Raw genomic sequence first — 12784 nt, forward strand, 5'->3', positions numbered from 1 at the left:
TCTTCTACAGGAGTATGAGTTCAGGGAGGATAGGACTGGCTAGGCTTTTTTACCACTGTATCTGGTGCCAGTTTAGGATATGTATTTGATGAAATTAGGATCTGTGTCCACTGAACACCATGACAAAGACTCTATTAGAGTTTATTGGAGTTTCCCAGAATGCCTTGGAGGGACTACTATATGGAGAGACAGAAATGTTAATGGAGGACATGGCACAGCATATTTGAGGGACATAGTATCGGATGTGAGGATGTGAGGAAAAGGGCAAAGCCAGATGTATGTACAATGTGATTTATGAAAACATATAAGTTAATAAAAGCCAGAGAGGTGAGGGTATTGCAGATTTGGAGCCCACTGGTTCACAAGCAAAGGTGGCCAGGCCTGCAGGACCTACAGTCCTGGAGTCTTTCCTTTGAAGGAAGAAGCTGCTGCTCCACTCTTGGTGTTTGATGCCAAGTGTGATGGTGGGATAGGATTGCCAGAGCTGGCCAAGTTGCAGAGAAGCTGGAGATCTCAATTTGTATGTGAAATTGTTAAATGGTGACGACTAGATGGGCCATCCCTGGGTCAGATTCAGACTTGGATCTCTGGTTACAGGTGGCATCATGACAGGCTTTAAGATCAGGTGTTGGGAGAGATTCTGAAGTAGGGTAGAGATATCTCTGGTAGAGATTCTGGTAGAGATTCTGAAGTAGGTGACACAGTTAGGGGGCAAGTTCTGGGATGGCCTCTCAGGCCCTTCCGCATAGAATTAAAGCAATAATAATTCAGATACACTCCTTGTTTCAGATTTGCAAGAACTTAGAGGATGTTAGCACAGCTGTTATGTCTGGGTATCCCTCTTTTAGAGAGGAAGAAATGGGTTCAGAGAGGTATAGAGGTTGGAATCAGTCACACAGTAATTGAGTGTGGTACTGATTCCATCTGATTCCAAGGTCCTGGGCGTCCCCTGGCCTGATATGATAATGATGATGATGATGAAGTAGAAGAAGAAGAAGAAGATGATGATTTAGGATGTGTCAGACATTTTTGTTTGCAGTTTTTGGCCAGGGCTGGGTTTGAACCCACCACCTCCGGTATATGGGGCTGGCGCCCTTCTCCTTTGAGCCACTGGTGCCCTCAATTTCTTCTTCTTCTTCTTCTTCTTTTTTTTTTTTTTTGTGAGACAGAGTCCCACTTTGTCACTTTTGACAGAGTGTTGTGTTGTCATAGCTCACAGCAACCTCAAACTCTCAGGCTCAAGCCACCCTCTTGCCTCAATCTCCTGAGTAGCTGGAACTATATATTTGCCCCAATGCTTGGCCAATTTTTCTATTTTAGTAGAGATGGGGTCTTGCTCTTGCTGGTTTTGAACTCTTGAGCTCAGGAACACCACTCACCTCTGGCTCCCAGAGTGCTAGGATTACAGGTGTGAGCCACCACACCTAGCCCCAGACATTTTTCTAAGATGAAAGCTCTTACCTTGGAGTTCAGAATTCAGAGAATCCATAAATTCAGATGGGAAAGAATTATATTCTTATTTTCACTAACCCTTTACCATTTCCTTTGTCTATATATTTTGAAGTAATAGTATTGTTGGTTTTATCACCAATAGAAATCACAGATAATTTTGTATCAAATTACTGTTATTGTAAGTGTGCAAAATACTTTTGCTTATAACTATTTCAAAACCCTGGTAGTTGTTAACCTACTGTTAAATTGCACCTGATCACCCTCTGTGTTTCAGACAATCCTGTGATATAACTGTCGTTGTTTGGGCACCTCTGTGCCCAGTAGTAGTTCAATGATCAAATGGTGAATCTGTCTGACTTCTCACTCACTCTTCTGCATCTCCTATCTTTATTGTTTTTGTTTTTGAGACAGAGTCTCACTATGTCATCCTTGGTAGTGTGCTGTGGCGTCACAGCTCACAGCAACCTCAAACTTTTGGGCCTAAGTGACTCTCCTGCCCCACCCAGTAGCTGGGACTGCAGGCGCCTGCCACAATGCCCAGCCATTTTTTTGTTCAGTTGTCACTGTTGTTTAGCTGGCCCCAGCCAGGTTAGAACCCGCTAGCCTCAGTGTATGTGGCTGGCGCCATGACCATTTTGCTACAGGCACTGAGCCAGCATCTCCTATTTTTAGATGTTTGCTAATCATTGTGAGAGGAGGTTAAGTTAAAGACCACCCTGCAGTTTAATGTTCTTATTCAAGCTGAGCAAAAATACGCTGGTGTCATTAAAACAGTACAGTTTAATTTGGTGGTCTTGTTATTTAACGTATATAAACACATTACTATACCATAAATTTGTGTTTTGATTTTCTTTCATTTCATTTATTTAGTTTTTTAGAGATGGGATCTTGCTGCTGCCCAGGTTTGCGTGCAGTGGCATGATCATAGCTCACCGCAACCTCAAACTCTTCGGCACATGGGGTCCTCTTGCCAAAGCCTGCCTAGTAGCTGAGACAATAGGCATGGGCCACCACACCCAGCTAATTTTTTTATTATTTATTTATTTATTTATTTTGAGACAGAGGCTCAAACTCTTGAGCTCAAGCAATTCTCTTGCCTCAGCCTCCCAAGTAGCTGGGACTACAGGCGCCTGCTGCAAGGCTCAGCTATTTTTTTGTTGCAGTTCTCATTGTTATTTTAGCAGGCCAGGGCCGGGCTCAAACCTGCCAGCTTCGGTGTATGTGGCTAGTGTCCTACCCACTGAGCTATAAGTGCCATCCTTTTATTTTCAGGGACAGGGTCTTGCTATGTTGCCTAGGCTGGACTCAAAATGATTCTCCTGCCTCAGCCTCCCAAGTTGTTGGGATTACAGGCGTGAACCACTGTACATAAATTTGTATTTTAACATATATTTTGATAATAATTGTTCTCCTGAGCATTTTATTTTATGCTTTTAAAAGCATTATTCTGAGTAGGGCTCATAGGGCACACCAGACCCCAAGGTGTAATGTAAGGAGTCCATAGTGCAAAATAAAAGATAGGGCTAAAAACCCCAGTTGTAAAGCTGTTCACTCAGGTACTCTGCACAGCTGCTCTCTGAAGTAAGGACTATCATTTATTTAATTGTTTTTAATTTTTTTTTTTTTTGAGATAAGCGTCTCATTGTGTCACCGTTGGTAGAGTACTTTGGCATCATTGCCCACAGCACCCCAAACTCTTGGGCTCAAGTGATTCTCTTGCCTCAGCCTCCCCAGTAGCTGGGATTTTTTTTTTCAAATTTTTATTTTATTTATTTATTTATTATTTTGCAGTTTTGGGCCAGGGCCGGGTTTGAACCCGCCACCTCTAGTAGGTGGGACTGGCGCCCTACTCCTTGAGCCACAGGCGCCGCCCAGCTGGGATTTTTTTAATAGACCGGTCTCGCTCTTGTTCAGGCTGGTCTCTAACTCCTGAGCTCAGGCAATCCACCCGCCTTGGCCTCCCAGAGTGCTGGGATTACAGGCGTGGGCCACCGCACCCGGCATGAAGTAAGAACTATTATATCCGTTTTATAGACCGGAAAACAGGCGTTTCGGTTAGGGTCACTCCCAGGTCACACAGCTGAACCCCCAACCTCTGTGCTTTGCTACTGCACTTTACCGCTCCCCTTTCGGCGCATTTGGGGAGCCGGAGGTTCAGGGCCCCATCCTGCGATCTGAGGTCACTTTGGGGCAGGATTTCAGGCAGGCTCTGAAGTCGCTGGAGTCACACAACAGTAATCACACCCTGTCCCGGCGCCCAGCTGCCAAAGCCCTGCGTTACCTGAAGGGCGGGGCGGGAGGTGCGTAGGTGCTGGCCAATGGCTGTCGCAGCGCCTCACCTGGCCGATCATGTGGGCCCAGGTATGCGCCAGCTCCGCCCGGGACCCAGCTAGGCCCCTCCCCAGGCCTGGACTCAGAGCGGAAATTCCTGCGCCGGCGGGACGCAGCGGGCGGTGATTCGCCCGGGCGGAGCTCGGTCATGGATCCTGTAGAGACCTGGACCCCCGGGAAGGTGGCAGCTTGGCTGAGAGGTGGGTCGGGCCCAGGAAGAGTTGGGTTCGAAGAGGGGCTAGGTGTGGTGTCCCGCCTGCAGAGGGTCGGGGAGAGGAAAAGGAGAGAACCTGGGAGCCTGTCAGTCGGTTAGTCAGTCAACAGGTATTTATTGAGCGTCTGCCATGTACCAGGCCTTGTGCTGGGCAGAGGGATAGAAGAGATGACCCCGGAAGGAAGGAGCATCCTGAAACGGGTTCCCCTTGGCCTCAGCATCCCAGGAGGCCACCGGGGTGGTGACCGGGAGACTGTGTTGTGAAAACAAGACCACGCCCACTTTATCTCCTTTTATCTTCCCTGGCCCCAGGGCCCAGTGGGCTGTTATTAAACCCATTTTCCAGTAGCAGAAACTGATACACAGAGCCAGGATGTGATTTGTAAAGTCTTGAAATAGGGCCCGCGATGGTGTTGTTTTCCCTTCTCCCAGGGAGCAAAGTGGAAGGGGAGACTGAAAGGGTTGACCCAGCCCCACCTTGGGACTCCCATCCGGCGGGGAGGTCCTCTGCAGGGTCAGTGAGCCTAAACATTTGGGGAAAGAAGCAAATTGCAGACAGACTCAGAAATGAGAGCCTTCAGGACGTCTCTCCCAGAGTAGGAAGCGGGAGCACACTGGGGCAGGCTCAGGGTGACCAACCAGCATAACGGCAGGGATCGGGGCTAGAATCAAACTCCCAGCTCCACCAGTCACCAGCTCTGTGTACATCTCAGTTTCTCAGTGAAATGGGAAAGGCGACTCTGACCTCATGAAGTGGACAAAATGAAACAATCGCAGTAAGGCTAGCATTTGTGGCTCTATGTCTGGGTCTGCTGAGGGGAGACAGCCCGGTGTGTTTGGTAAGGAAGTTGCTTGAGGGTCCATAGCCAGAGAGCAACAGGTTCATGAACCCCAATGCTCTTAATGTCACATAGGGTGTGGGTAAAAGAAGGAGCTAGCTTGGGAGGGGAGGAATTCTTTTAAAGTGAGCAAGCCACTTGATCTTTGTGTCAGTTTTCCCATCTGTGAAACACCGATAACAATAGTTCCTATCTCCTAGATATGTGGTGAGGATCAAATGTGTTAATATATGTAAAGCCCTTAACACTTTGCCTAGCACACAGTGAGCACTCAGGTATTTTTCTTATTTTTGAGTGTTTACCTGGGGCCAAGCCCAAGCCAGGGTTTAGAGACCAATGATTATTTAAAGCCTGATCTTTGAAGAGTCTCTGATAAAGTGGGAGAGACTGATACTCAAGTGCAAGGAGTTGCGGAGGCTTAGGGAACATGAGAGCAGGAGGAGAGCCCCCCTCAACCCTGCCTGGAAGTTATGGAAGGCTTCCTGGAGGGAGTTAGATGAAAAGGAGCAAGAAATAGCTGGAAGAGCAATCCTAACAGAAGGAATAGCACATGTGAGGACCCTGAGCTCAAACAGCTACAGGAACTTAGTGTCCTGAGTCTGAGTGTTGAGGGGCTGTGCTGGGACATCATGGCAAAGATTCTGGCAATAATAATATGATAGTTGTTATTAACTGTCTACCATGAACCAGACAATGGTCAAGTATTTGATATAAGTTGTGTCATTTAATATACACATGATAAGACCGGGGTGTGTGTGTACTTTTTTGTTGTTTTCTTTTTAGAGACAGAGTCTCACTTTGTCACCCTTGGTAGAGTGCTGTGGTGTCACAACTCACAGCAACGTCCAGCTCTTGGGCTTAGGCAATTTTCTTGCCTCAGCCTTCTGAGTAGCTGGGACTATAGGCACCCACCACAATGCCTGGCTATTTTTTTGTTGCACTTTGGCTGGAGCTGGGTTTGAACCTGCCACCCTTGGTATATGGGGCTGGTTCCCTACTCACTAAGCCACAGGCGCTGCCAGGGGTAGGGGAGGGTGGGTACTTTTATTATTCCCACTTTACAGGTGAGGAAACTGAGGCACAGAGCAATTCTATTACTTGCTCAAGTGTTAGCAATCAGGTTTCCAGCCTCTTGTTTTTATCCCTCACATCACTAGTTCGTAGATGTAAAGGAGACATAAAGGAGGATCAAAATCACCTGTAGGATTTGTTAAACTACAAACTACACCTGACTTTCTGATTAAGCAGGTAGGGGGTGGGGCCTGAGGATTTGCATTTCTTTCTTTCTTTCTTTCTTTTTTTTTTTTTTTTGAGACAGAGTCTCACTATGTTGCCCTTGGTAGAGTGCTGTGGTGTCACAGCTCACAGCAACCTCAAATTCTTGGGCTTAAGCGATTCTCTTGCCTCAGCCACCCAGATAGCTGGGACTACAGGTTGTCACTACACTCCAGACTTCATCCTGGATGGAGTGGAACAGCTCCAGGCCCTGGTGAGTGTTAGCCAATAGCCTGCTACAATGCCCGGCTATTTTTTGTTGCAGTTGTCATTGTTGTTTAGCTGGCCTGGGCTGGGTTCAAACCTGGCTCCCTCGGTGTATGTAACTGGCGCTGTAACCACTGTGCTACAGGCGCCAAGTCCGTTTTTTTTTTTTTTGTATTTTGTTTGAGACAGAGTCTCACTATGTCACCCTTAGTAGAGTGCCAGTAGAGTGCTGTGGCATCACAGCTTACAGCAATCTCAAACTCTTGGGCTTAAGCAGTTCTCTTGCATCAGCCTCCCGAGTAGCTGGGACTACAGGCGCCTAACACAACACCCTGCTATTTTTGTTGTTGTTGTCATTGTTGTTTAGCAGGCCCAGGTTGGGTTCAAACCTCCCAGTCCCTGTGTGTGTGGTCGGCACCCTAACAATTGAACTAGGGGCACCAAGCCCCTAGTTTTTTTTTTTTGGAGACAGAGTCTCAAGTTTTTGCCCTGGGTAGAGTGCTGTGGCAACACAGCTCACAGCAACCTCCAACTCTTGGGCTTAAGTGATTCTCTTGCCTCAGCCTCCCAAGTAGCTGGGACTACAGGCACCCACCCCACAGTGCCCGGCTTTTCTTTCTTTTTGGTTGTAGTTGTCATCATTGTTGTTTGGTGGGCCCAGGCTGGATTCAAACCCACCAGCTCTGGTGTATGTGGCTGTCGCCCTAGCCGCTTGTGCTACAGGTGCCAAGCCCAGGATTTGCATTTCTAACAAGTTCCCTGGTCAGGCTGCTGTCACTAGCCTGGGGACTACCCTTTGGGAGACACTGCCCTATACTCTCCTACTTCTCCGTGCAGGGGCCTAATCTGTGAAATGGGCAGAACACAGCCCAGGTATCAGGGTTGTCCTCAGGGACAGATTGGAGTGGAAGGGGCACTGAGAGAGTGAGGAACTGGCCCCAAAGTTCACCTCTGTTTTTCCCCATAGTGACCCCTGCTCTCTTTCAGGCCTCGATGAATCCCTGCAGGACTATCCCTTTGAGAACTGGGAGCTACCTGGCAAGTACCTGCTCCAGCTCTGTCCCCACAGTCTTGAAGCTCTGACTGTGTGGCCTCTGGGCCACCAGGAGCTCATCCTGGATGGAGTGGAACAGCTCCGGGCCCTGGTGAGTGTTAGCCATACCACCCTAGGGTTGCTGGTGGGAAGCTGGCTGCTGACAGGGAGGTGACCTGCCTCCTTCTGGCACAGAGCTCCGGGCTACAGACAGAGAACCTGCAGAGTCTGACAGAGGGGCTGCTGGAAGGGACGCATGCCTTCCAGAGCTTAGTCCAAGGTCGCCTGGGGGACTATGCTGAGGCCCCTGCTGATGTCCTCAGTGCTGCTGTGGAGCTGGTGCGTGAGGCCCGTGCCCTCCTCTTCTGGCTTAACAGGTACCTGGGGTGGGGTGACTGGTGAGGGGACCCTTCCCATGCTTGGCCTTTTCTAGAGCCTGAGAGAGAAAAACAGAATTTAGCTCTTGCTTATTGCCTTGCACAGCAGGGCAAAGAGGTGTAGGGGCCCCGGGACACCTGGGATTTCCCCCTTACCCCTTAGCCCCCCGCTTGTTATTAACGGTCTTATCAACTACTACTGAATGGAGCTTCCCCATCCCTATCGCTGGGTACTGCTTCTCCTATAGGTCCCATCTCAAATGTCACCTCCTTAGGGATAATTTACCTGCTTCACACTGTTAGAGCTCTGTTTTACAAGGCTCATTGCAGTTGAAGTTCAATTTTTTTTTTTGAGACAAAGTCTCACTCTGTTGCTCTGGGTTGAGTGCCATGGCATCATAGCTCATAGCAACCTCAATCTTTTGGGCTTGAGCAACCTCTTGCCTCAGCCTCCAGGTAGCTGGGACTACAGGCATGTGCCACCATTCCCAGCTAATTTTTCTTTTTCTTTTCCTTTTTCTTTTTTTGAGACAGAGTCTCAAGCTATCACCCTGGTTAGAGTGCCATGACATCATCATAGCTCACAGCAACCTCCAACTCTTGGGCTCAAGTGATCCTCTTGCCTCAGTTTTTTCTATTTTTAGTAGAGACAGGGTCTCACTCTTGCTCAGGCTGGTCTGGAACCCTTGAGCTCAAGCAATCCACCTGCCTTGGCCTCCCTGAGTTCAAGGATTATAGGAGTAAGCCACTACACCTGGCTAATTTTTCTATTTTTAGTAGAGATGGAGTCTTGCTCTTGCTCAGGCTGGTCTCCAACTCCTTAGCTCAAGCGATCTACCTCCCTTGGCCTCCCAGAGTCCTAGGATTACAGGCATGAGCCACTGTGCTCTGCTGATATAATTGTATCTTTAATATCTGTCTAGAATAGGGCCTAGCACATAGTAGGCACAGGACAACTAAGTCCTGTGCTGAGCTCTTTAGATATATCAATCACCTCCTTTACTCTAAACCAAAACCCATTGGAGCAAGTATTAGCCTCATCTCAGGTGAGTGATCAGCTCCACATGGTTAAGCATAGTCCCTTCATCACTGTGCCATCCTACCCCTACCAGGTATCTCTTCTCCCACATAAACGACTTCTCAGCCTGCCAGGAGATTGGGGAACTGTGCAGTGAGCTGGGCCAGGCCTTGCAGGAGGTAGGAGGACTAAGGGCTAGGCTTGGCCCCTGCCCTAGAGACCAAGCCAGGCATGAGCTTTTTATAACCTGTGAATCAGCCCAGGATCGGGTGTGAGGGCTAGGACGAGCAAGGCAGGAAGAACAGAGGCCTAGCCACTGGGTACAGGGGAATGGGGCCTGGGGTCTCCTAGCTGGGGAAGGCATGGGCAATAACTTCTAGGGCCTGTTTGGGGCTGTGGGGGGTGGGGGGATGAGCCCTTGGGGTTGAAACCCTGAGGCCCTATAGTTCCCAGCAGGGGGCCAGAGTAAGGGAAGCAGGGAGGGACCTGGGAAATCCTACTTGCCCCCAGGTGAAGGCAGCCCCCCCCTTATCACCCCTACTCAGGGGAGGCCCCCATCCTCTCACTCTGCTTCCAGGATTGGCCAGCAGCTGAGAAGGAGAGCACAGTCCTGAGGATTGTGAGTCTGTGGGGTTTTGTGGGGTTAAGAGGGGAATGAGGATGGGGATAGGGCTCAGATTAGATAACCTGCTCTCCTCCCCCTCGACCCCCAGTGTGGCCAAGTGGCCAGGATCTGCCACACCATCCTGAGCTGCTGCCCAGAGGAGCTGCTGGAGCAGAGGGCTGTGCTTGAGCAGGTGCAACTGGATGATCCTTTGGTGAGCCCTGACCTCTTATCTTCTGACCCTTTGGCAGCCTTGTCTGGGCCCTGAAATATAGTCCAGGATTCCACAGAATCCTATATTTCTATGAATGGAAAGCCTTTTTGCACAGGTGTTAAAATGTGGGCTCAGGGGACTTTTGTGGGGTCTCACCATCCCTCTGCATCTTCCCCATTCTAAGGGACTGCAGTGGCATGGTCTCAGGTGGCACATTCCAGCCCAGGACACAGACCTGACAGGGGCTTTGGGCAGGTTAGGTGAAAGGAAAAAGACATGAACCTTTCCACTTTAGTCTGTGACCAATTGGGAAACCAGAGCCCTGGCCCTGCTTATCATTGCAAAAAGGTTGCTGAGAAGCTGGTACCTCAGCAATCAGTGTCTCTAGCTTCCCTCTGGTCTTTAACAAAGGTGGGGAGGCAGAGCCCAGAGAGGTGCAGCAAGTACAGGGTCACACATTGAATTGGGGCAGTGTAAGCTTGGGCCAGTTCCATCTACATTGGAATCTTGGTGCCCAGGAAGCATTCTGCCCACTGGCCATGCTGCCCCCACACTGTAGATGACTATAGCTTCTGCCCCTGCAGGGCCTAGAAATCCAGACCACCAACAACTGTCAGCACTTTGTGTCCCAAGTGGGCAGCCAGGTGAGAGCCCCACACCCTTCTCAGCCACCCACTTCCTAGTTCTCTCATCTACCAGCCAGGCTAGCTTCAGGCCCCATTCCCCATGCCAGGTCTCCACTGAGTCCCGACTACAGATTCTGCCTGGAGACGAGATTGTCCAGATCAATGAGCAGGTGGTGGTGAGTGAGGAGAGGGACGTGCTGGGAAGACCCCAGGGTAGAACCCAGGGGTAGGGGGCAGGGAAGGCAACCAAGGGCTCTGCCCTGTGGGGAGACTGGGGCTGTAGGAGTGGCCTCTGCAGAGCTGAGATAAAGGGAGGTGGCGAGGGGAGGCAGAAGTGTAAGGCTGGGGGACCTTCAAGCCAGGTGAGGGTCAGCGGTGACTTCAGAGCCTCCTGCCCAGCCTGATTCCAGACTGGTGCTAGTGTGTCTGCCTGGCCTCCTGCCCTGTACCCAGGTGGGCTGGCCCAGGAAAAACGTGGTGAGGGAGCTGCTTCGGGAGCCAGCTAGAGTGAGCTTAGTGCTGAAGAAGATCCCTGTGCCAGAGAGCCCTCCCAAGGTACATGCCACTGCCCCTGTTCCCACCCCCACCTGCTTTTAGACCCCTGTCTCAGCTCCATCACCCTGTTTCTGATTATTTCTCAGACGCCTCCACAGTCACTGGACTGTCCGCACCTGAAGAGCCAGTCACCATCTTTGGCTTCCCTGTCTCCCAGGTAACAGGCTCTGCTTTGGGTGTGTCTTGATGGGGGGGCACCATGGGCACTTCCTCACCTCTCCTTGCCCTCCCCAGTGCCCTATCTGAAGACGTCTTTGCCTTCGACTTGACTTCAAACCCAAGTCCTGGGCCCAGCCCTGCCTGGACAGGTAGTTTCAAAGCCCTGCCAGGTGGTGGGGGCCTTGACAAGGCATCTGGGTGTCCAATTCTGACCACTCAGTGCTGATACCACTGCCTGGCCTGGGCCTGAGTTTATGGAATTGCCCGCTCTCTCCTCCCTCCCGGACAGGTTCCACCACCCTTGACCCGGATCCCCTGCCTACCCTTTCTGCGCCCCCAGCTGCACCCCTAGGAGAGGTGGCAGAGACTCCTGAAATTACAGAGCCCCCAAGACTCCCTGACAAGGTGAGCTCAGGGACTCAGCAGGAGCGGTGTGGGCGCTGGACCTAAACTTTTCTCTAAGCCCTTTATTGTTCCTTCAGAGTCCTGTTCTTGGTCGGAGGAAATCAAAAGGTATGAGGTACACCTGATGGGGTGGGGGACCCCCCCCATGTGAGGGACTTTTAGAAATCTTTACCATACTGGGCAAGACCCCCCACCCTCACTCCTGCAAAGCTTCTCCTGGAAACAGCCGTTGCTGGAGTCACAGACCTGTGTTCCCAGCCCAGGTCTCTTACCAGCTCTGTGACTGAGCAAACAGCTTATCCTCTAATCTTCAGTTTTCTCGTCTCTAAAATAGAAAGGGTCATCCCCTACCCCAGAGATGACATATGTAAATTCTGAACATAGAGTGTGGGTTCAGACATCTCGGGGTGGGGTACTCATTGGGGGGAAGAGGCCCTGGGGCACCTTGCCAGCCCCTCACTCACCAGGCTGTGCCATCCTGCTGCAGGCGTGGCAACACGGCTGAGCCGCCGGCGGGTGTCATGCCGGCAACTGGGCCGGCCAGACTGCGACGGCTGGCTCCTGCTGCGCAAGGTTCCTGGTGGCTTCATGGGGCCACGCTGGCGCCGCTGCTGGTTTGTGCTCAAAGGACATACACTCTACTGGTACCGCCAGCCCCAGGTAAGACCCCCATGTACACATACACACATATACACACATGCATGTAAGCAAGTAAGTCACCTCAAGGCCGTAATTCTTTTTTTTTTTTTTTTTGAGACAGTCTCAAGCTGTCACCCTGGGTAGAGTACCATGGTGTCATAGCTCACAGCAACCTCTAATTCTTGGCCTCAAGTGATCCTCTTGCCTTAGTTTTTTCTATTTTTAGTAGAGACGGGGTCTTGCTTTTACTAGGCTGGTCTCAAACTCGTGATCTCAAGCAATTCACCAGCCTCAGCCTCCCAGAGTGCTAGGATTATAGGCATGAGCCACCGCACCTGGCCAAGGCCATGATTCTTATCTCTATTCCACCATCTACTTGTCATCTGTAGTCACAGGCAGGCCCCAGACCTTCTCAGACCCCTCTGTTCCCATCTATAAAATGGGGACTCTTTTCTGAGAGAAATGAGTTAATATGTATATAAAAGCAGTTTGGAAAAGGTATCACACGAGGCATAGGGAAAAATCACTTTTATTCTGCCCATCTCTCCTTCCTCTTGGAATATAGTGTCCATCCCAGTGATGGGCTACTCATTCAATTGTTTATTCATTCAACAAACATCCAGGTGCCTACTGTGAACCCAGCTCTAGGCTGGGCAATGGGGAAACAGAGAAGAACTGTTTCTGCTCCTCAAGAACTTAGAGGCTGGCTCGGCGCCTATAGCTCAACCGGCTAAGGCGCCAGCCACGTACACCTAAGCTGTCGGGTTCAAATCCCCAGCCCGGACCCGCCAAACAACGATGATGGCTGCAACCAAAAAATAGCCGGGCGTTGTGGC

General features: G+C 50.4%; 1 protein-coding gene across 1 annotated transcript in view; it reads left to right on the forward strand.

Moving 5' to 3' along the window:
- The first annotated feature begins 3904 nt into the window (after nt 1–3904).
- CNKSR1 (connector enhancer of kinase suppressor of Ras 1) overlaps nt 3905–12784 on the forward strand; it is a 12493-nt gene continuing 3613 nt past the window's right edge. Inside the window, exons 1-15 of the mRNA XM_023519100.1 lie at nt 3905–3983; nt 7306–7463; nt 7547–7728; nt 8841–8925; nt 9324–9365; nt 9460–9564; nt 10149–10208; nt 10298–10366; nt 10644–10745; nt 10832–10902; nt 10980–11053; nt 11194–11309; nt 11387–11417; nt 11797–11969; nt 12514–12524. Of these exons, the coding sequence (XP_023374868.1) occupies nt 3932–3983; nt 7306–7463; nt 7547–7728; nt 8841–8925; nt 9324–9365; nt 9460–9564; nt 10149–10208; nt 10298–10366; nt 10644–10745; nt 10832–10902; nt 10980–11053; nt 11194–11309; nt 11387–11417; nt 11797–11969; nt 12514–12524 (1331 nt within the window). The 5' untranslated portion in view covers nt 3905–3931. The remainder of the gene's footprint in view (nt 3984–7305; nt 7464–7546; nt 7729–8840; nt 8926–9323; nt 9366–9459; nt 9565–10148; nt 10209–10297; nt 10367–10643; nt 10746–10831; nt 10903–10979; nt 11054–11193; nt 11310–11386; nt 11418–11796; nt 11970–12513; nt 12525–12784) is intronic.

The sequence above is a fragment of the Otolemur garnettii genome, unplaced genomic scaffold (assembly GCF_000181295.1).
Source record: "Otolemur garnettii isolate 467f Iridium unplaced genomic scaffold, OtoGar3 scaffold00156, whole genome shotgun sequence".
Classification (NCBI taxonomy): domain Eukaryota; kingdom Metazoa; phylum Chordata; class Mammalia; order Primates; family Galagidae; genus Otolemur; species Otolemur garnettii.